Here is a 24,705-nt window from a genome sequence, read left to right on the forward strand (position 1 = left end):
TTTTTCATCAAAAATTTTTTATCGACAAAATCCTCCGTCAGACGAGAGTCAATAATATACTATATAAGTAGATGATAACCCATATACATTTTGATTTTTGTTTTAGATCACCCAGACGTGAGATTTCATGTACACTTAAAATTTTTTTTACAAATACTTGTATATATATGATAAAGATGATGGTTTAATTTAATTTAATGTACGAGTCATATTTTGTTAGAAAAAAAATCCGGAAAATCGGCCTGTTTTTTCCCTTGTCATATATATATAGTATATAGACTTCCTCCTTAATGGAGAAGAAGAATTAACATTTTCTGAATTATAATAAATTGCTTAGACTATGTCAAATAACACAGGCACACAAAAAATAAAAAGTAGTTTGGCCGAGATACTACACTATAGTCTATTTCCTTGTATTTTTTCCCGCTGAATCCGAATCTGAAGTCAGAATTGTCAGATTGGTTTTTATTTTTGAGATAAACTCAAAAAAATGCTCAGAAAGAAAAATAAAATCAAAAAAAGTGAATAAATTTTTGAATAACACTGAGCTAGTGTAATTCCATGTATTTTTTGCCACTGAATCCGAATCCAAAGTCAGAATTGTTAGATTTGCTCAAAGTTTTGAGATAATTGCAAAAAACTCAAAAAACTTAAAATCAGTTTTTAGAATTATCTTCAAAATTTGAGCCAATCTGGCAATTCTGACTTCGAATTCGGATTCAGCAGGAGAAAACACAAAGAAATACACTATCTTAGTGTTTCGGCAAAAAAAATGTCTTTGAGCTAATCGCCAAAAACTGATAAAATCCTGAATTAGGGTCACAGATAATTCTCTCTGCCGAAACACTATAAGATATTGTATTTCTTTGTGTTTTTTCCTGCTGAATCCGAATTCGAAGTCAGAATTGCCAGATTGGCTCAAATTTTGAAGATAATTCCAAAAACTAATTTTAAGTTTTTTGAGTTATTTTGTTGAGAATAATTTTGACATCAGAAAAAGGATTACAGTTTCTATAACTAAAATAAATATTATAAAATTAGACTCATGAATAATGTTCTAAAAATCATTAGTTTAGAACAGGGTTGCTACGGTCAGGGAAAATCTGGATTTTTTTTCCAGTCAGAAAAAACCTGTAAAAATCAGGGAATTTTAAAATTTTGAAACCGTGGCAACCCTGTAGAATTTTCATTTTTTCAAATTTTATTTCATATTTTGTTCATTGTTTTTAAGCCAAATTTTTATTTTATTAATTTGCAGAATTTCCATTAAACCGATTTTCTACATTATAGAATTTTTATATATAACCGAAAATTTACTTTACATAAATTTTTATTTGTTTGAATTATTCTTTGATTGAATTTTCATATAGTACAGAATTTCTACATTCAGAAAAAAGATATATGTTTGAACCAAATGTATATACCATTTTTTTATATTTACCGAATTTTTTGGTTAGTTCAAACAAAATTTGTTTAATTCAAATAAATATTTATTTAATCTAAATAACTGTTTGGTTTATTTTAATAAATTTTTTGAACAAAGAAATAATTACATTGAGCTAAATAAACGTTTGGTTTATGCATAACCAAATGTTTGGTTAACTGTATTATATCAATGCATTTATTTTGTTGATTTAACCAAAATTTGGTTGCTTCAAACGAATTTTTTTCTGAGTGTAGTCTGATAGAATTTTCATTTGTCTGAAATTGCAAATTACCAAACAAATAATCGACAGAAAAATTTCAATGCGATTTTTAAATGTTTTTAACATTCAATTATAACCAATTACAATTTTTTGGATAATTTTTGATTGGTTGATTTTAAAAATCGAGCCGAAATCTTACTGTCAATATATTGTTTGTTCGGCCAATTTGAAATTTCGGACAAATGAAAATTCTATCAACTATAGAAATTCTGCTTCAAATAAAAATTCTGTAATACAGAAAATCATTTTAATTAAAATTCTGCAAAATATAATGATTAGAACAAATAAAAATTCAGCTCAATGAAAATTCTGCGTCTAATAAAATATTCGAGGGGGAATTTACTATAGTTAAAAACGTGTACACTTTACTACCGGTATTACACCTCATATTACCCTTATTACTAAGTATTACACGTTATTACAGAGTATTACACATTATTACAGAGATATTACAGAGTTTTTTGCGTTATTACAGCACTGTAGTAACACAGAAAATTAAAAGGCATTAAAATAAGCTGCAACGCTTCTCATTTTAATCCAATTTTGCTTATTTTAATCCATTTTGGTATTAAAATAAGCAAAATTGGATTAAAATAAGAAGCGTTGCAGCTTATTTTAAAGCCTTTTGATTTTCTGTGAACGCATTATTACACGGTATTACACGTTATTACGCAAGTATTACAGGAAGAGTGTACACTTGACTATACCTGAGTAAATTCCCCTTCGAAAATATTATATTAAATGAAAATTATAACAAATGTTTTTTAGAATTTATTCATGCATATCTAAAATTTAGACGTATTAAAAGTTTTAGTTTTTAGAATATATTAAAGTGGATACGATTTGAAATAATCCGCTGAAATATATTTTAGAGATTCTATATATAGGAATCGCCGTAAGTTTTTACTATTCTAGAGAAACATATATTGCTGTTCCAGATAAAGATTTTTTTCCGTGTACAAAACAATTAATATAACATATTCCATTTAAATCTATAGGCGCAGTAAATCTTTATTCCTATAGGATGTTTCAAAAATATTCCAAAATTTGTGCTATGACGGGTAAAATTAAAATTGTTAACGATCCAATAACTCAATTTTTACATTCTTTGAGAAGGTATTTAAAAAAAGCTCAGTAATTGAAAAATCAGAAAATGGATTCACTCCCTCTCTCTCTCTCTCTAAAATCTCGACGTAGATATATACATGAAGATTGGCGAGGGAAAGTTATATGTTGCAAGTATATACTTCACGTAAAGCGATTATGATGGATAATGCGACACGTTGGTCGTCGTCGTCGGCGCGTTCACCTATAAGAAGGAAATCGTTTCTCTGCATGTGTATATGTTGTAGCTTGGTGATAACTTGTGCAGAAACCGTAGATAGTGCGAGTGTAGTAGAATATATATATATATATATATATATATATATATATAGTAGAGGTTGTGTATGGTCCCCTATTTCCTCCCCCTTTGGGTTCGCACGTTATTGAGCGCTCGCCCAGCCGAGGCGAGACCCAACCCATCCACATCCTCTGCTCACCCCGGCATAGTATCAGGAGAGATAGGATGAGAAAGGAGAGATGGGAATGGTTGTCCTCCCTGGCACATTGGGAGAGAGAGAGAGAGAGAGAGAGAGAGAGAGAGATCAGGACTGTATATACATATATACATCTATATGCAAAAGGGGAGAGAAAAAGAGTAGAATCGCGTGGTTCCAACCCCCTTTTTTTTTGGATTAACAGGGTCACTCCCTTACGGGATTATAGTCCAAAGTTTTTTTTTTCTCTTCATTCTTTTACAGCCCGGTTCCAAAAACCCAATTGTAAAACCGGCTTCTGAATATACATTAACGCAATTCTCCCCCTTGTCGATTACAATGGGAATTTCTATTTGCCACGCATCCTCATTGGAAATTACAGAGACCATCTAATTCTCAATTTTTTTGGGTGAAATAAGGCGAACGAGTGTGAAAAATTTCTTTTTTTTTAAAAGGGGAAATTATTTTTTTTTTTTAAACGTGTGCGTTTAAAGTTCACCCAAGTGTAGGAATCTCCTTATACAGCCCTGCGATGAAATGCGGAGAAACGATGAGGGAAGGGAGGGTATAAAAAAAAGAGAGAGAGAGAGAGATAGGAGAGAGACAGTAGAAAGAGGGTGCGAGAATCGAGAAAATGGAAAATTCAGCGGACTCTGTGTTGGAATGGAGAAAACCACGGGAACATTCAACTCTATGCCCCTCAACTTTTCGTTGCGATCCATCGCGTCGTTCTTCGATTCAGCCCACGGCGCCATGCGAGATTTGTTTTCAAATCCTTTTACAATTCAAACCCCGTCTCTTTTCTGCATATCTCTTTCTCGCTTTCTATGTAGATGGCGTGCAAATTCTCTCATGGATAATCTGTCTTGATTTTTCCTTTTTTTCGCATTCACACATCATTTGTATATATATATATCTATATAGACAATGTAAAATCTTTTTTTCGAACATTTTTTTATAATTTCTAAGAGCGAAATCCAATTCTAAAGTTTTTTGCAATAAGTGCACAAAATCACCTTTTTGTCACTAGAATAAAAAACAATTGTTTTCCTAACTAGGGCGAAAAATGATTGTTTTTGCAACTAGTGAGCAAAATTATCTTTTTGTTACTAGGACACAAAACGATTCTTTTTTTTTAACTAGAACAAGAAATGATCGTATTTGGCACTAGGGCGAAAAATGATTGTTTTTGCAACTAGTGCGGAAAATCATATTTTCCTAACTAAAGCGGAAAATAGTCGTTTTTGCAACTAGTGCGCAAAATGATCTTTTTGTCACTAGGATGCAAGACGTTTCTTTTTCTAACTAGGACGAGAAATGATCTTATTTGTCACTAGGGCGAAAAATGATGGTTTTTGCAACTAGTGCGCAAAATTATCTTTTTGTTACTAGGACACAAAACGATTCTTTTTTTTAACTAGAACAAGAAATGATCGTATTTGGCACTAGGACGAAAAATGATTGTTTTTGCAACTAGTGCGGAAAATCATATTTTCCTAACTAAAGCGGAAAATAGTCGTTTTTGCATTTAGTGCGCAAAATGATCTTTTTGTCACTAGGATGCAAGACGGTTCTTTTTCTAACTAGGACGAGATATGATCTTATTTGTTACTAGGGCGAAAAATGATGGTTTTTGCAACTAGTGCGCAAAATTACATTTTTCTAACTAGAGCGGAAAATGGTATTTCCTGGAACTAGTGCGCAAAATGATCTTTTTCTAACTAAAACGAAAAATGATCGTTTGTGCAACTAGTACACAAAAGGATCTTTTTTCTCACGAGGGCGCAAAATTTTTTTTAGAATATTTTACATACTTAAATTCAGTATGTAATAATTTAAAAATTAAAATATATTCTTGATACTTAGTACATTATATTCTAAATGCTAATCTATACGAAATACTAAGAATATATTCTAATTTTAAGAATATTACTTACTGAATTTAAGTATAACATAAAATATTCTAAAATAGATCCCCAAGTATGCTATCAAAATATTTTTTTTTGGATTTGTAAAATGAATTTTCAAAATAAAACGTTGACAAATGTTCTTTCCTTATAGGACACAAAACGATTCTTTTTTTTAAGAACAAAAAATGATCGTATTTGGCACTAGGGCGAAAAATGATTGTTTTTGCAACTAGTGCGGAAAATCATATTTTCCTAACTAAAGGGGAAAATAGTCGTTTTTGCAACTAGTGCGCAAAATGATCTTTTTGTCACTAGGATGCAAAACGGTTCTTTTTCTAACTAGGACGAGAAATGATTTTATTTGTCACTAGGGCGAAAAATGATGGTTTTTGCAACTAGTGCGCAAAATTACATTTTTCGAACCAGAGCGGAAAATGAATTTTCAAAATAAAACGTTGACAAATGTTCTTTCCAAAAATATATAATTAGAGGTGAAATTTAAAAGAACTGCGACACATTTTTTTCTGCGAATCATTTAAACTGAATCGGCGTCTTTACGCGCTTTTTTTTTGTTCTCGCGCCAAAAGTGTTTCACTCCTCTTTAATCTTTAATCTCCTATATATATGCATTCGTGAATACTGATTCACGGAGGAAATGGAGTTTTGTTCAACCCCAACGCGCTGTGTCGAGTTGGGAAAACACGTTGATTCCAATACATATATATATATATATAATACGGACACGGTTTTCATAAATGCGTACACTGTGTTTTGTGTCCAGGTTTTGTTCCGCAGGAACAAACTTTCAACAACCCAATTCTAATTTGACTTTATATGTTCTCTCTTTCTCTCTCTCTCTCTCTCTTTCTGTTTTCTAGCTTCGTGTATTTTGCACTATAATTTTTTTTTCTCTCTCTCTCTCTTTTTTTCTGTCACACTTTTTGCAATTTCTATCTCTGTCGCGCGTATACACGAACGTTATATTTGGAAGCAGTAAGTTTATAATGACCCACCTGTTTTCATCCGGAGCTGTACATGATATGTAAACGAACCTCGCGCTTTTCTATGAGATGCACAAGCATTCGCTTTTATGTATATATATATGTACTGTATAGCATTGCAATTATATGCGTGTCAGTATATAATCGTTTGCAATTTACAATACAAACACATCCAACAATTTAATCTAATTTGTATATGAACTACGTCCTTTTTCGATGTTTATTTTTCTATGACATCACTTTTTGGAAATCGTACCATGCATCTAATATTGGGATAAATTAATTGACGCTTTGGAAGTGTCCAAGTTTCATTTTATCCCGGACTATTTTTCCAAAAACAATTATATATTCCGATAGCAATATATGCAAAATTAAAAAATTATTGCCTCCTCATTTCTGATGAATTGTATATTGAAAAGAATCCAGTTATTCTCTCTAAAGAATAATTTACAGTATACGACGGGTCTTCATTTGATGATGTCCAATTAAAAATTAATTCACTGCCATGCATAAAAGGGGTTGGGTTATAGAATATAGAGAAAGACCTCAAAAAAAAAAAAAAATGGGGTGACGAACAAAGACGGATGCCAGAAATAACTATATATATATATATGGGGACTCACCAGTTGCGGTTGAGGTCGTGGGTTGATAGGGTGCTCCGCCTGGTCCTGCTGGCTGACCCCCTGGCGTAGTGGGGGTTCCACCATGGGAGGTTGGTATTCCACGATGAGTTTGTGAATGCGCAGCCGTACTATGTGCATGTGAGTAAGATTGCGTAAGGGAATGTAGAGGCTCGTGAAAAACGTATGCGGGATAACCTTCAGCCCTTTGTTGAAGGCAGCTACCACCCATTGACCCGCCCAAACTGCTCGACATTGAACTGAAACAAAAAAAAAAAAATTCTTCTTTACCAAAAAAAAAAATGAGATGTTCTCAAAAATTTGTAAATTAAAAAATTTTAAACACACAGCAACAAAAAATCTGTGTAATTGTGAATCGGTTAAGTTAATTTTTTTTTAATAATGTTTTGTCTATGGCTTGTGCGTTTACCTGTAAGAGTCGGGCAGAGTGGCAATCGGCTGTGGAATGGAGGAGTACCTAACCAAATCAAAATCCAAAATCAAAAACTTTACCAATTCACAAAAGGAAGATCAGTATAGGCGTCTTTTTGAAGGTTTTTTTGGGGTTATTTTATTTTTTTTTTTTGTTTTATGGAATTATTCTATATAGTTACCTGTATGTGTCGGGCATGGTGGCAATTGGCTGTGGAATAGAGGAGTACATTGCATTGAAGCCTGCATTCAGTGGTAGCCTTGGCGTCGATGGCGTTGCTGCAGGAGGCGCTGAACCTGTACTACTACCTCCGGTACCACCACCAACCACCTGATCCACTGCTGCTCTTCTTTGATTACGTAATTTTTCCTCCCGTCGCCATTTCGCCCTGCGATTACTAAACCAGACCTGTAGGAAAAAAAGAAAAATATTTGTTATTAAATCTATATCAAGTTTTATGCGGTTTTAAGGAGGCAATTGCACAAAAGCATTCATACATGGATTTTCGGTCGTACTAGGAAAGTTTTCGAATCAAGAAGCTTTTCTTCAAAAAGGTGGTAATAATTAAAGATTTGGAAAGTAAATCCAAAATCTTTTGTGATCATCTAATTATGTTTTCAGATTCATCGAGTTGTATACTTTCTGTTACAAGTTTGCTTCAATTAGATTATCATCCGTAGATGAAAATTTTCATCCGTTTTTCAGATTATCCCGCGACTAAAAGAAGAAGAATGAACAATTTTAGAAGCCCGTGGCTATATGCAGAGTGCTCGAGGGACTGTCCTGTCCGGCAAGGGATGACTATACGAGAGCATCAATTAGACGTAATTTCATAACAGCCGGGACGAGCTGGGAAAATGCAATTTCACCTCTATTTTACTCTTGGAAATGAATTATTAAGAGGGAAAAAAAATTTCCCTTATACTTTAGGAGTGCTTCTAATTTTTACTTTCTTCATGTTGGCTATTGTTATCTTCGTATACAATATATAATCGTTTTCATCATATAGAGAATTTTCTAAAATCTCCTCCAATATTTTCGAAACACCGCCTGGAGGTAAAGATAATGTTTGCAAATTTTGAATAGTCTTCCATTGTCATTGAGAATCTCCATAAGGTTCAAAATTCGATAAGGGACTTGGATTGTTTTTATCCTCCAAAATGTCATCAAAGAGAAATTCTAAATAGTTTCGGAATATCGACGAAAAATATGGCTACGGAATATTTTGAATCGTCTTCCATTCTCCAAATGTCATATCAAATTCTAAAATCTTCAGTTTCGCAATGTCGAAAAGAGACAAAGATCGAGGAATATTTGAATCGTTTTCATTCTCTAGAATGTCATCATCAAAGAATTCTAAAATACGAAATATCGCCGAGAGACAAAGATGATCCAAATGGTTCTTTGCTTATACTGTATTCCAGTTTCTCCAAATGTCAACAAAGGGGAATTCTAAAATCTCCTTTAGTTTAGGAAATATTTGGATTGTTTTTGTTCTCCGAAATGTCATGAAAGGGTATAGTTCCAAAATCTCCTTCAGTTTCGGAATATCGTCGGGATAAAGTCTTCCATATTCTCTAAATGTATATCACCAAAGAAAAATTCTAAAATCCTCCTTTAGTTTCAAAATGTCAACAAAGATCCAGGATTGGATTCGGATTGTTTTTTTTATTCTCCAAAAATGTCATCAGAGAGAAATTCCAAAATCTTCTTTAAGTTTCGAAATATCACCAAAAGTTAAAGATACAAATATTTGTAAATTTTAGAATCCATTTTCCATTCTCCAAATGTCATCAAAGGACAATTCCAAAATCCCCTTCAGTTTCGGGCAATGTCAAAACAAGACAAAGATCGGGATCGTTTTTCATTATCCAAAACATGAAGAATTTCAAATCTCCTTCACCAGAAGGCAATGATCGAGATTGTATATATTTTAAAATCGCGATGCGTGAGATCTGAATTAATAACAAGAATATAATGAACTTGGTGCCTAAATAGAATTATTTCTCGCGCGTTGAACGGGACACAAAAACCATATAGCGATGAGAATTGAGCAAGTAGGTGTGTATAGGTAGAAAAGCGGGAACGGCCAATCAGAGTACAACCTCCCGGGGGACGCCACGTTGCCATGGTAGCGCCCAAACTCCCTCTTAGGCCTTATACACTCTCTCTCCGATTCCCTCATGGCCCAACTCAGGGAGCTATATCGCGCCTCAACGTATTTTCAGTGCCATAACATACATACAATCGCGCGCGTGTATATATCGGGTACCATTCTATTCTCGGGTATAGGTCCATTCGTCCGAGAGAGAGACAGAGAGGAAGAGGAGGAGGAGGAGAAGGAGACAAGGACGAGGGACAAGAGGGCGCTTATCAGAGCAAAAGAGAGGAACCACCCTCTCTTCCTCTGTCTCGTGCTCACTCCCGGTTTCCTGCACTTAGCAAGATCAATACCAGCCAACGAGGCTTGAAAACATGCGTCAACATGGTCTTGCACTGTTTGTGCGTCGACATAACGCTGTGCTGTATACCCGAACCCAAACCTGCCACTTCGCTTACCCCTCGGCGATACCACCTCTCTCCCTCTCTCTCTCTCTCTCTCTCTCTCGGCCAAACAATGTCCGACAAGGCTGCGTACATATTAACTTATACCACCATATATATACACATATCAGCCCGAGAGAGCTCGACGAGAGCGGTGTATTAATTAAAATAATTCTCGGACACTGGACTGTGTACACTTTTGCACACACCACACGCGGGTGGAGGTGTGCAATGCACAAGGCATATATACAGCACCAATGCATGACCATCAGGACCACCATGCATGACGATGAACCGTTGACGTTTGTAGCGTGTATATGCAAGTCCTGACGAACTTCAATTTACATAGTATGTGTATGCCTGAAAATCTTGCTAATCGGGAAACCTGTTTCGCAACCTTGTTAGGAATATATCGTGTTGGTCCGCAACATAATCAATTCCACATAAACATTTTTTATATATACATCATAGAATGATTTTTATGTTGCAGACCTACAAAAAAAATTTCTTTTTTTAATTCCATTATTTTTGTTTAAAAAATCAAAAAAAATGTTTTAACCCCTTGGGTGTCGATGATGTATATACACGTCATGGAATAGGTGGGCTCAATGTGTCGATGACGTGTATTTGGGCCCAATAATAAGACGGAATTGGCCTAAAATTTGTTACTCGGGGGTTTTTGGGGTCGCTGATTCCGAATTTGATGTCAGAATTACAAAAATTCAAAATGAATACAATAATAATCACAGCCATACTATGCTATTTTGAATTTTCAAAATCTGACTTGAATATCGTAAACAGCGACGTTCAAAACCCCTGAGTAACAGATTTTAAGTAATTTTTAAATTTTTAGAAAATTATCTACCACATTGGTAACGCCATTTTGAATTTTTGAAATATGACTTTAGATTCGTAATCAGCGACCCCAAAAACCCCCGAGTAACAATTTTTAAGTATTTTTAAATCATTTTTGCCATTTTTTGAAAAATCGTTCGCCATATTGGCTCCGCCATTTTGAATTTTTAAAATCTGACTTTGGAATCGTAATAAGCGACCTTAAATACCATAGTATACGCACATTTGTACAAATTTTGGTCATTCAAAAATTTACTGACATTTTGGGCCCACTTATGCGAGATTTTGGCCTCGACTGTGAAGGGGTTAAGAAGTATATGGAACATAAAAATCATATCCCATATGTATATTTCTAATGAGAAATAAAAAAAATTATTTCGGACATATTTTTGATTTTAAGAGATTATAGAAAATATAATAATATTCCTGGAGATTTAAAAGTATTTTAACGGATCGGAAGTATTTTTCTGATTTCTTTAGAAATTTTATCGCAGTAAAGACACAGAAGGAAGGAATATTATGATTATATAATTTTCGACACAGATGAACAAAATTCTAAAATACTCATCCCAAAGCTTCATCAGAAACAGTTCTGATGAAGTTGACATGTATTGAAATAATATTAATAATAATAATAATAATAAAATTACTAATAATAAATCAGTGAAAATCATTACACATATTTTAATTTTCTCAAATGTTCCAGAGTAAATTTCTATTCAGAAGATTCCATAAAAATTTCCAAATATGGAAAACACTTTTTTGTTATATATTTATAAAATTGTTTGTGGAAACTTTTGTGAAATCTTCTATAAAAACTCTTGTGGATTATATAAAATCCACATTATAGAATCTCTTATTTTATATAGAATTCTATATGAAAAAAAATTCAATTTCCCCTGGAGTTATAAAAAAAAAGAAATTTGTAATTAATTGATTTTTAAAGCCGCTAATTTCGATCCTTATAGATCAGTTTTAAAAAATTCAAAATGGCGCATCCAATATGTGAAATATTAATTTTAAAAAGTTAGTGTGAATCTAAAGTCCTTTATTGCAGAAATTCAAAATGGCGGATCTAAAATGGCGTATAGGGTATTTTAATAAAACCTGCGGTTTTTAAGGATTTTTGAAGTCGATTACGAATCTGAAGTCTTTTTCAAAAATTCAATATTACGAACATTAATTAATTTTTGAAAAATATATAGAATTTTAACACAGTGTATTAAAATTCTGCTTCATCGAAATTTAATAAAATAAAAATCAGATTAAGTCTATAAATAAAAATTTAGCTAAAACAAAATTTCTATTTTTTGGTCATTTAAATTGAAAATGTTTAAAAAAAATTTTAATGATAAAAAATATTTAATAGCAAAATTCAGTTAAATCATTATATTAATATAATATATTTGATTACAATTTGAGCTAATAAAAAAATTGTGTTTAATTCTTATATTTTGGATAAATAACAAAATTTATTTAATTTAGAATTTTGATAAATAATTTAATAAATGCGTTCAATAAAAATTTAAATAAATAAAAATCTGCTTTAATAAAATAAAAATTTTTTTAAATTAAAATTTAGATTAAATAAATATCTTTATATTTTAATTTATTAAATTTCACTTAAAATTTTGCTAATATTGAAATTTTATACGCGAAAAAATAAAAATTTTCTTTAAAAAATAAATTGTGTTTAGAAATAAATTGTGATTTTTTTTAACGAGAGAATAAATAATAAACTAATATTTTCGTTTAATTAGATACATAAAATATCTTTTGAGAACAGTCAAAATTTCCCTTGAGAGTTTCAGAATATTCGTAAAAAAGACTGAAAATTTCCTATAGAATATATTATGTAAAATTTTATTTAATTATTCATAGAAAAAAATTTTTATTATGCTCAAAAACATAATTTTTAATCAAATGAATTGTTTTTACACATTATTTTGAATTTTTAAATTAATTTTTCCCATTGTTATTATTATTATTATTATTATTATTATTATTTATTATAATAATTATTTTTATATTATATATTATACTATTACATTTATTATTATTATTATTGGTACCGAGATTTAAAATGTTTAAAAATTGATTCAAAATTCGCGATTAGCGAAGACAAAAAATTCTTAAATATCAAGTTCTATAAAAAAAACCGGATTTTTTTCAACTGTCCGCCATATTAGTTACGCCTTTTTGAATTTATCAAATTTGACTTTTTAATCGTATACGCAGAAAATTAAAAGGCAGTAAAATAAGCTGCAAATTTTAATCCAATTTTGCTTATTTTAATCCATTTTGGTATTAAAATAATTAAAATTGGATTAAAATTTGCAGCTTATTTTACTGCCTTTTAATTTTCTGTGTAATTATCGACAAATATTATTAACATTAAGCAATTATTAGTTAGTATGAAATATTTTATAAAAAGAATTATCAATTTTCGTTCTTTAATCTTTTTTTTTTTTTTTTTTGAAAATAATTTAGAAAATTTTTTTATTTGTTTAAAGTACTAAAACATTATATATATACATATTTAGACAATTTCGTTTCTTATCCAATCGGTATATTTTATCTTTTGAAAAAGAGAGATTTAAATGAACCCCTTTTTCTTTCTCCTTTTCTCTCTTTTATATATATATAATGATTCTCATCCAGTAAACTTGGAGAGGAAGTAGTTTTCACGAACTGAAAGTCCTTTTAGAAAGTTATTACTTCACTAGATTTGTCGGAACGACGGAAAAGAGAGAAGGAAAAGCGTCACGTCGGGTTCATGCAGAACGGTCAGAGAGAGGAGAATATTATCCTTAATGAAGGAACTTTGTCGCATTTAACGTCCGCTTGCTTCATGAGAAGGAAGTTGGCAGTAGTGATGAGATGCGAGCAATGGAGGGCGCACAAAAAAAAAAAAAGAGAGAGAGAGATAAAAAAGAGGATGAGAAGAACTATAAGAATAATAATGAAGAAGAAGAAGAAGAAGAAGAAAAATAGTCGGGGGTAAAAGGCAACACACCACATTCGCGCGCACATTCACACTCACCTGGATACGTGCCTCAGGCAATCCAATCTTCTCGGCGAGACGCTCCCGTGCAAACACGTCCGGATAATGTGTCCTCTCGAATTCTGTAACGTGTGGCAAAAGTTGCAACAAGTGCTCATTATTTTTTTTCAAACGCAAAATCAATTTTCAATATAGAAAAGAAATATAATTACCTTTTTCAAGACTATCGATTTGCTCATTCGAAAATGATGTTCGATTCCGTTGTAATTTTCGTTTAAGCCTCAATCGTACTTGGGAATCTTCATCGCCCGATGAATTATGCTCGGAATTACCATCAGACGTAGTTTCCTGTTGATGGGAAAGTAGGGAGCCAGTTTCTGTAAGAAAACAAAAGGAGAATTATAATAAAATTATGCTATATAAACACATAAATCAAAATTACATAACATCTAATACCGACAGGAAGTTTAAATTCTCTAATAAAGTTATATAATCGGTTATATTACATCATTGCGAAAGGAGTAATCGAAATCTTGCACTGATTTTATAAGTGTTATCGATCGAAAAAATTTTTTGGCTATATATATACGAACGAGGGCCTGTCAATCCCCGAGCGTCCCGATTAGTTTCCACCTCCGCGCACCGAACCCTCGGTGTGTTTTGGATCCCTCATTCCGTTCCCTTCAGTGTTCCTCTATTTCCATCTCCTCTCTCTCTCTCTCTCTATTTCTCTGATGTGTTCCGTCCGTTCGTCAGCTGCTCGATTTCTCGTTCGCCTCGCCAATTGGACTCGCTATATAAGGCTCCCCCTGAAAAACTTCTCGACGAAATACCAGCACCCTAAACACCCCCTAACAACCCCGCATCTCAAGGAGACAGAGTATCACGCGCAAGATAAAAGCTGATCCCATTCAATTGCAAAAAAAAAGAAGAAGAAACTTCCAAATATAACTCGAGAGATTAAAGTTTTCTATTTTCGAGATAATGAAATTCATTCTTTCGGGAACTTTTTGATACCTCTTCGAAAAACCGAGAGAGAGAGAGAGAGAGAGAGAGAGATCGTTCCGGCTTCCCCCGAGCCGGTTTCATAATCTGTCCATTGATGCTCTCCGCATCTGGAATTGTCATCTGCGGGCCAATCTGTGCCGCAATCTGAGCCGCCTGACTGATTTTTCGTGATCCTATTAAGTGGAGGCGATTTGACGAGCGCAGGTATTCCCAATGTATATATATATATCTCGAGGGAGAGAATATACAACACATAGAGAGAGAGAGAGAGTTGGCCAGACGAACTAGCCTCTTCAAAGAGAATCTAATGTGTCACGAAAAAAGGTCACAAAGGATCCTGACACTTTGTGACTTCAATTGTGCGCCACTTGAGCTCGATTGCACCAACGTAATATCCAAGGAAAAAAAAGAAACTCATCCGTAAAATTCACCCACAGTTAAAATTATTTATCGAAGAGGCAATATCAACAATAATAATTTTACAAGTTATTCCCTCACAATTGGAAATCCGGATTGAAAAGATTACATACATTTCTTACGCTTCTATCATTAGCAAAAAAATATTGCAGGACAGTTTTTCTAATCAATGTTCCAAACTTACGATTAGCAGTTTTGAGGAAAAATTAATGTAAAATCTTCGAATTATAAATGAAAAAATGCTTAGGCGATTTAGCTATAGGCTCTTAGTCACGAGAGGAACCCACTAAAAAGGATTCCTAGTTATCCTAACAAATTTCTTGCCATAATAACTAGGAATCCTTAGGGCCAATTTCACCAACTCTGGTTAAAAGTTAATCATCGATTAAATTCCTAACCGACCAATCATGAGCGGTTAAATTGGCTAGAATCGCTGATTAATTTTTAACCAGACTTGGTGAAACTGGCCCTTAATGTAACTCTGATTTTTAGTGGGTTAGTCTAGCTAAATCGCCTAGGAATATTTTTCAGTGTATATCAAAGGAAGATTTAAGGGAAATTGTCTCCGTTTAAATCCGTTCATCATCAGAAATCAAAAAATTCGTTTCGCAATTATAGAAAAGAGAAAAACTCACCACTTCTCTTCAGAAGGGAATCATCGCGTCCGTGTAGTTGACCACCGGGTAAAAGTGACTGCCCCGAGCCAGGGGTTGCAGACGTTGGAATTCCAGTGGTAAGGGGATGATGCGATGGCGTCGCTGAATACCATGCGGGTGGCCATCCTGCAGCTTGTCCATTGAACATCCTCAACTTGTCGTAGACGCTTTCAGCGCCTTGATGTGCCTGTACCGCTGCCTGTTGCTCCTTCTGCGAAGCCAAGTTCCTCAGCACCCTGTTTATAGATGACACCTGCAAAAAAAAAGAAAGAAAAAAAAAAAATAAAAGATGAGAAGAAACCCTCCGTTAGAGAAGACGCATACGTTGATTTTATCGAGCATCTTTCCGCTAGAATAATTTCGATGATGTTTATATTCAAGACTGGTTTTAGAATATTATTTCAACATATAGAAATTTCAATATATAGAATAAAAATAAACTGTTATCGAATGCTAATATTTGTATATATGCACTCCCAATTATTACGATGAAACACGTTCACCTTAGAACCCGCAATGGCTAACTCTCAAAAGTTATAACGAGCTGCTGTTTGGTTGCACTCGAGTCATATTATATAATAGACTTTTGCGCTATAACGAACAAACCAACTCACCCCTTGTTGAATATCGAGCCGAGAACTTCTTAATTACGAATCCCAAGGAATTACTCTCCGAACTAATTCAATACCAATTGGCTGAGAAAATACTAAGTGATATCCTTTCCAAATCAAAACCATTTATCCTTTTGAAAGATCAAAGGTTACTCATTTTGTCAAGTAGACAAATTGTGTATCAAAATACGTCTTTTGAGTATTTTTGATTAAGTATCTCATTAAACAGAATGGATTCTTGCTCTCTTAGTGTATATATATATATATAAAACTAGTCTCTTGGACTGTGGCGGTGGGTTCGTTTCGGTCGTCGCACAACAGCCGCAGCATCGATGCAGACCATTACACGCGCTACCGGACACGAATAATTGTGCAACACGCTTAACTGATCCCATTCACTGTGATTCTACCCGCTTCCATCCGATGGCTAACCCCCCCCCCTCTTTTTCCCTCCCCTTGTACAGTTCACCCTGCGCCGCAACGTTACCAGTACCATCACAAACCAGCATTCTATATAGCAATACCACTATATATATATAGTCAAAACAAACGAAAGAACGAGAGCCGTCGATCCACTCGAGATCTCTCTCTCTCTCTCTGTGTAGAAACTTTGATTGATCAAGCCCGTCTGATCCTATTCGTTTGAACCCCTCTCTCCGCCAGATGTATAACGATGCGAGCGCGTGCCATTCTCATTCACGGGAAAATCATTCTTTTACTCTTAATAGACACACACACACTGATTTGGATTACAAACTGTGTCATCTGCAAAAATTCCCTTTAGCGTTGTTTGGGTTATTTCGACCCTCAGAAAAGTGGAAAAGCGGAAATCTTTTGTAGAGATAAGGAAACTTTGTATTTCATTAACTGAATCGAAACATTTGGATTTAATTGATACATTAGAAAAATTTCATCACAACTTTGTAAATTATGATTTTTCGTGTACTTTTCCTTTGGCTCGAATATCACTTGCAAATCTAGATTACTTAATTCATCACTTGTACTGTTCATAGAGTATAGGATTCGATTCTCGAACAAAGCAAACACTCCGAATACTAGGAATTTTGGTTTTAGGAACTTGGATCCAAAATGTAAACCTCCAATTTGCTTGCAGATTCGAGTTGAACTCAAACAACTTCAAAAAGGTTACAGAAGCGGTAATTTATTATTACTAATGGATGATTCCTTTGTTTCTCCAAAAAGATATAGACGATCCAAAGTACCTAATGAAATGGAGATTACAGTCTTACTGGCCCTGATAACACCCCAACATAAATTCTTTCATGTAAAGAATTTACTTTTGCGAGAAAAAGGTGCTTTCTTAGGAGACTTCAATATATTAAAATCACTAAAGACCGAATTAAGAAAATCCTTATTTGTCAGTAAATAGGCAACAATTTTAATATCGTCCCTCTCTAGAAGTAATTTCGATAATATAAAATCTACTTCTTAAAAACTAATCCTGCCCAATAACTTACGGCAGTAATTTCAGTTAATTAATCGCCATTCAGAATCTCCTATATATAAATATATGTCAAGCGCGAAATTTATTTTCCAAAGGGATTTAGGTGCTTCTTCCGGCATTCGATATATCCCTTGAAAGGAATGTGTGTGACCAATGTTCCAAAAAGTATTAGTATCATTCGTGTGTAACAAGGGGAAGATCAAGAGGATGTTTGGAAGACTACGCACATGTGTGTGTGAGAGAGAGAGAGAAGATTCTTTGGGAATTGGAGGGGAAAGGGGTTCGACAGTCGATGAGGGTGGACAATGTCGAGTCCGCGTAATGGACCGATTACCCCACCTACCCATTGCAACTGATGGTATTGACGAGACTTTGATTAGGGTCGAGTGGCCAGATCCGACGGGTAAGTGCTGCCTGCTTGCGCACCCTGATAAGCTCACTGCAAAGACCGCGTATATATACATACGTTCCTCGTTAAAGGGAAGTTTCATTAATGCGAATGCTTTAGGATTAATATTCTTCGACACCTGTCCATTTATGACTCTATATATGGATTATGTGAAAGCATAATCAGAAAAGTATGAATTATTTTCCACCTTGGGGAATTAGTTAAAAGATTGACTTACACTTGGTATGTTGTCATTGTTGCAGACACCTTCCTGAAGCAATCGATCCCGAATCTCCCAGGCAAAGATTGAAGGACACTCGCGTTTGTAGTCAGCAATTTTATTGACGACTGGTGTTGTCGCGACTCGTGGTTTACTACCGCCAATTGCTCGTGGCTTTATCGAACCCGTTTCGTAGTATCTGGAAAAGAAAATCTCGATTTTGAAAATTGTAGTTTGTTCCAAAATTATTAGCAGATTTTGCATCAGCAGCACTTAGATTGGAATAAGAAAGGAGGAATCTTCTAAGGAATCTGATTTTCTTGTATTTTTTTTTTTGGGAATGTTTATACAGAAAGAATTGAAATATACTGACCTTCCAAGAATTTTCGAGACACATCCGTTGCTGACTTGAAGAATTCGTGATATATCACAAGGTCTTGCGCCACTGTGTGCCAATTCGACAATTTTCTGCCTCGTGGAATCGGGCAATGGCCGTCCATTGACATAAACACCTCCAAGTTGGTTGACACCACTATGTCCTGCAGCCGAGCATCCAAATATGTTCTGTCCGACCATAGAACCCCCTCCAAGACCCACTCCACCCCCGTGCATCAAGTCATCCTCTGTGAATCAAAACATTACACATATGTATATGTATTCCATTGGCAAACAAATTCGGTATGAAAATCAAATTAGTCTCTCCTAATTACGATCCAAACTAATATTATACCTCAACGAGAGATTTCAGGTGTCAATTTTACACTTGAACTATAATTTTTCGAAATAGATGATTTTTAAAATTATGTTTCTGATGTTTCTGTTTGTGTGGGTTTATAAGCAGAGCACTCTTAGAAAATTTTGTATATACATAATAATGAAAAGGAGTGAATTCTCAACATTTTGTGTGTAACATTTAGAAATGTCGAAGGAGCTCTTTGCTCTCGCTCTAAATGCATCTAAATTAACAAATTTAATTAATCCCCAACATTTGCGCGTGAACCGACACAAGAAATAGTTAGAATACTATTTTAATGTCCCTCTTTGTGCTTGTTGCGCCTCGAAACACACCTTTATAAGTGTGAAACACATTTCGTATGCAACTAAGCAGCAGAGTGCTGTGTCTTTCGAAAGAGCTTGTTGTACACGAATTATTTGAATCCCTTGCCTATATATACTTCTCTATTTTCACAATAATTCGAGCATAAATTTTCAAAAATTCATTTTCTTCGATACAAATTAAATCTAAAAATTTAAATTAAATTTTTTTAACACTTTTTTTGTATTTAAAACTTATTTGCGAATTGACGTGCATGTTTTTATGATGATATATATAGAGCGTTTTCAAGGCGATTTGTCTTCTGGACGATTCCTAATAGGTTCGAACGTCGGCTCGTGAATACAATTTTCACATTGATCAAAGAGGTCTTCCGAAAGAATTTTTTTTTTTTATTCTTTCTCTCACTGGCGGTGATGTCCGACAATGAATATTCATATCGCGTTCGCATTAACGACCGGATAAGTCAAGCCTGTGACTTTGTAATCTGTCGTTTAATTTATGCATACTATATATATAGATATATATATACATGATATACTGAAAAAAGATGTATTTCTTGCAAGTTTAAAATTAATCTATTATATGCAAATAAATAATTGTTTTGTGGGAACTATTTTGATGCTTATGATATATATGCTTTAGAAGATAACCAGGACTTGGTAATAGAAAATATAAAAATAATATTTAGAATATATAATTTAGTTTTATTCGTTTATATCTATATGTAATAGATAAAATTTTGGATTTTAGAATCAAGAACCAGACTATTTTTAAAGCATTTTGAATCCGAATCTGATCTCAGAATTTACCTCGAGTTTTCGAACTCTAACCTAAAAGTACAAAAAGAAGTTTTTTTTTAACCATATTTGAGGTTATATGTGACATAATTATTATTCAAAAAGGTTGTTACAGCATCTAAAAGTATACTATATTATTACCCTTTAAAACACAGAAAAAACATAGGTGGCGCCCTTAACTCCGGATAAAATTTGTTGCAGTTAATTTTTATACCGATTTTGAGGTAAAAATTCTACTTTTATTTTCATGTGTTAATGCATTTTGAAACTTAAATCTTTATTCGACTCGTTATTGTTATTTGAATTTTTGATTTTGCTACTACCCAGTTTACGAATATATTGAAACATTCACCAAACTCAGAAAATTCAAATAACGATAACTCAGAACCAAATAAAGACATTTTAAAGGGTAAAAATAGTACTTTCAGATGCTGAAAAAATCTTTTTGAAAAAAAATCATCTCTTGATGTTACATAACCTCAAATACGGTTAAAAAAACATCTTTTTAGAATATTTTGAAAACCTGACGCGCTAGGTCAGATTCGGATTCAGCAAGTCAAAACGCATCGCGAAAATTTATAATTCGCGTTCATGGTTCTAAAAGCAGGCCAACATTTTGTCGACCGTGTGTTAGGACATTATATTTATAGAATTCGAAAATTCTCTAAATCCCTATGTTGTTTAAGACAGAATTCTGATAATAATTTCCGCTGGAATTTAATCGGAATTTCCATAATTTCGCGATTTCCGACGAAATTCCAAAAGCGTTTCCTCTGGAAACTTAATTCTGTGTCGAAAATCGCGAAAAAAAATCAAGGAGAGAAGGAGGAGGAGAGAAAATCCATTTGTTGTATGTAGGATAATAAATTTAAAATGGCTTTATTAAAAAGAAAATGATTGAGGAAAAGTAGAATTGAAAAGAAAGGCACCGTTGAAGTGGACAACCTTTAGCGCCATGTTGGCTTGAAGAAAACTCTTGTTAAAAAAAAAAAAACCCCCGCGATGTATATATATATATATATGTGTGTGTGTATATAAAAGCGCCAGTGGGAGAGAGGCAAGATGAGCGCAAATGTATCCTCGTGTGTACACGTACACGCTATGCCACTATACACTCTTTATTTATAATTTCGCGTTAATCTACGCGACGACCGGCAAAAGCGAGTCGTGCCGCAAAGTGAGGCAAAAAGGTTCCACTTCGCTGAGCGTGAAACGGGACACAGATTAAATCCCATCGTAGCGGCGCACGACGTCGCGGCGCTTTCTCTCCATCCTTGTCACCATCTCTCTCTTTCTCTCTCTCTCTCACTCTTTCCATCCCTTGTGAACCATCACCTCCTCTCATGCTGTACAACCCCCTTTTACCAAACAAGTTCTGTACCACGTAGCTTTCTCTCTTTCTCTCGTATAGACTACATTCGTACTCGCTGCACTCAAATATAAAAGTACCAGAGAGAAAAAAATAGGTACTCTATTTTTTTTTCTCTTTCTTTTCTCACATTCGAGCAATATTTGAAAACTCAGACGACGACGACGACGTTGCTCAATTTTCACGCGGCTCTTGAAAAGTGACATATTATGGTAATTAGATATTTTTTGAAAGATTTTGTGTTTTCGAAGTGTTTTTATGAATTTTTCATTTTCACACGAAAAAAAAAGTAGAATTTTTACCCCAAAATCGGTATAAAAATTACCTGCAACAAATTTTATCCTAAGTGGGGGCGCCACCGTCTATGTGAATTAGCATTGGTTAAAATTACCCACAACAAAATTTACCCAGCGTTTTTTCTGTGTTTTTATATACTTTGACTGAAAAAATTGTTTGGATGGAAACAGAAAAGATTTGAAAATGAAAAGAAGAAGAGCATGTAACAGGGTTGAGTAGCCACGAATCGAACACGTTTCTGATTGGTTGCGGTAATATTACCAGCCAATCAGAAACGTGTTCGATTCGGGACTTTTACAACCCTGTTTCTGGATTCAGGCTACTTCTATACAACAAATAACAAAAAATATACTTATTAAAATAATAAATATAAAAATAAATATTATAAATAATAAAACATACAGATAACAAAAGATTCAAACACTGCAAAAAGAAGTATCTTAATATAAGAAAAAATTAAAAATTAATTAATTATTAATTAAAATTAAAATTCCTGGTTCTCTAATTAAAGCAAGTGGCTATTCCCTTATTGAACCTTTGTTTATTATTTACAATGAATCATTAAACTCTTCCTCCTTTCCGACTGAATGGAAAAGGGGTATTGTTGTTCCCGTTTACAAGTCTGAAAATAAAAATAATATTGTTAATTACAGACCAATTACGATTTTAAATGTTTTTTCAAAAATTTTTGAAAGTTTGATTTTTGATATTCTATATGTTTCTGTATCCAATACTATTATTGAGGAGCAGCATGGGTTTGTAAGGGGTCGCTCTACGGTGACAAACCTTGGAGTATTTACTAACTTTTTAACTGTCAACCTGGAGATTGGTAAACAGATTGATGTTGTCTATGCTGATTTATCTAAAGCGTTTGACAAAGTTGATCATAAATTATTATTGAGGAAGCTTGTTGCCATGGGAGTGTGTGAGAGCTTTGTTTCTTTTCTAGGAAGCTATCTTTCTGACAGGTGTCAAGTAGTTAAAGTAAAACATGTTTATTCTGATCCTTTTTTTGCAACCTCCGGCGTGCCTCAGGGATCTAATCTTGGTCCACTTCTCTTTGTTTTATTTATGAATGACATAAATTCTGTTTTTGTTCACTCATTATTTCTATTGTATGCAGATGATCTCAAATGTTATAGGATTATAGGTCCTTCCCAACCATGTCAGGATTCTTCGGATCTCCAGTCTGATTTGAATCGCCTGTCTGATTGGTGTGACCGTAATCTTATGACTATTAATATTAAGAAGAGCAATATAATATCATTCTCAAAGAGAAGTATGTTAATATATCACTATACTCTTGCTGGTGAAGAGTTGATCAGAGTAACAAAAGTGAGAGATTTGGGAGTACTATTGTGTAGTGATCTCTCGTATAATGAACATATATCGGAAGTGATCTCAAGAGCTTTAAGATCTCTGGGGTTCGTCATGAGAAATGCGTCGGTTTTCCATAATTCTGCGACATTGAGAGTGTTATACTTGACGCTTGTTAGAACGATAGTTGAATATGCTGTAGTTATCTGGTCACCAATTTATGTATATAATATTATTAGACTTGAACGTATTCAAAACAGATTTCTCAGATTTGCAGCAAGACAGCTTGCTATACCATATGATGCTCATTCACATGACTATGATAACTTGCGTTCAATATTTAACATGCCTATGATCTCTTCGCGTTTTCTTTATGCTGACTTGATTTTTCTTTATAGACTTGTGAATGGTATGATTAATTGTCCTACTCTACTTTCAATGATTAATTTGTCAGTTCCTGGAAGGTCGAGGAGATACAATTCACTTTTTTCTGTTACTTATCACAGAACTAATTATGGTAATAATGCCTTGATTAATAGGCTTAGTAGAGAAGCAAATTTAGTTGCAAATGATATTGATTTTTTTGATGACAGGTATTCCAGATTCACCTTATTATTGCGTAGATTAATATTGAATCGTATTAATAATGTTCCTACCTAGCTATAAATTAATTAGCTTAATATTAATAAATTGAAATTATACTTAGTTTTAAGAGTACCTATGTACGAAAGGGCTTGTCCCGTTAACTAAATAAATAAATAAATAAATATAAGCGATGTTTTAGTAGTCATTTTTAAGATGTTTTGGTAGTAACTTTTTAGTTATTTAAAATATCTTAGTTTAAGATATGTTAATAGTATCTTCGCCAAAGTGCTTTACATATTTTTGATGAAAAAAATTTTGAGGTTAACTATGGCCTCTTATATGTAAGATGCTTAATGTATTTTATATTTTAGTAACTTCAAATTCTGACGTATCTTAGAATTTACAAGCGCATCTTTTTTCTAAACATCTTATGACCCCAAAAATATCTTAATTCAAGTTACTTATAGAAACTTACCGAAGTAACTTACAATTTAAGATGGAAGAAATATTTTCATTTTTGTTAAAACGCAAAAAGCATCTTAAATATTAATAAGATACTTTACAAAATATCTTTTTTTAAGGTGGAAGATACTATTTTTCCATATTACATCTTATTGTAAGATACCAAATAAGTCACTTATTTTTGCAGTGAAATTAAAATTTTGTCTTTGTTTTGTTATATGCACAGAAAAAACCTGAATTCAAATTGAGTATAGATTCTATACTCAATTTGATTCGCAACAAAAATGAAACTGGTTGTCTCATTTCGAGTTCTAAGGTAAAAGTATCAAAATGAAACAGGCAAGTTTCATTTTGAGAAAAAGAAAAATGGAAAAATATTGTGAAATAACGAATAATTTTGCACAAAAACATGAAATATAATAATTACAAAGAAGTAAATAACACG

General features: G+C 33.4%; 1 protein-coding gene across 3 annotated transcripts in view; it reads right to left on the reverse strand.

Annotated features, from left to right (window-relative positions):
• The window catches only part of LOC127286689 (paired box protein Pax-6-like), a 58,281-nt gene that overhangs the window by 9,524 nt on the left and 24,052 nt on the right, over window positions 1-24,705 (reverse strand). Inside the window, exons 3-10 of one of the 3 annotated variants that reach the window (XM_051313212.1) lie at window positions 18,750-18,999; window positions 18,395-18,575; window positions 15,672-15,945; window positions 13,824-13,988; window positions 13,663-13,733; window positions 7,390-7,616; window positions 7,206-7,253; window positions 6,779-7,035 (exon numbers count right to left, since the gene is read on the reverse strand). In XM_051313212.1, coding sequence (XP_051169169.1) covers window positions 6,779-7,035; window positions 7,206-7,253; window positions 7,390-7,616; window positions 13,663-13,733; window positions 13,824-13,988; window positions 15,672-15,945; window positions 18,395-18,575; window positions 18,750-18,999 — 1,473 coding nt within the window. Of the gene's footprint in view, window positions 1-6,778; window positions 7,036-7,205; window positions 7,254-7,389; window positions 7,617-13,650; window positions 13,734-13,823; window positions 13,989-15,671; window positions 15,946-18,394; window positions 18,576-18,749; window positions 19,000-24,705 lie in introns of all 3 variants that reach the window. The other 2 variants (XM_051313211.1, XM_051313213.1) reach the window with 2 other exon arrangements.

Source organism: Leptopilina boulardi, unplaced genomic scaffold (genome assembly GCF_019393585.1).
Source record: "Leptopilina boulardi isolate dan_hultmark-lab unplaced genomic scaffold, ZJU_Lbou_2.1 LbouV2_362, whole genome shotgun sequence".
In the NCBI taxonomy this organism is placed as follows: Eukaryota; Metazoa; Arthropoda; class Insecta; order Hymenoptera; family Figitidae; genus Leptopilina; species Leptopilina boulardi.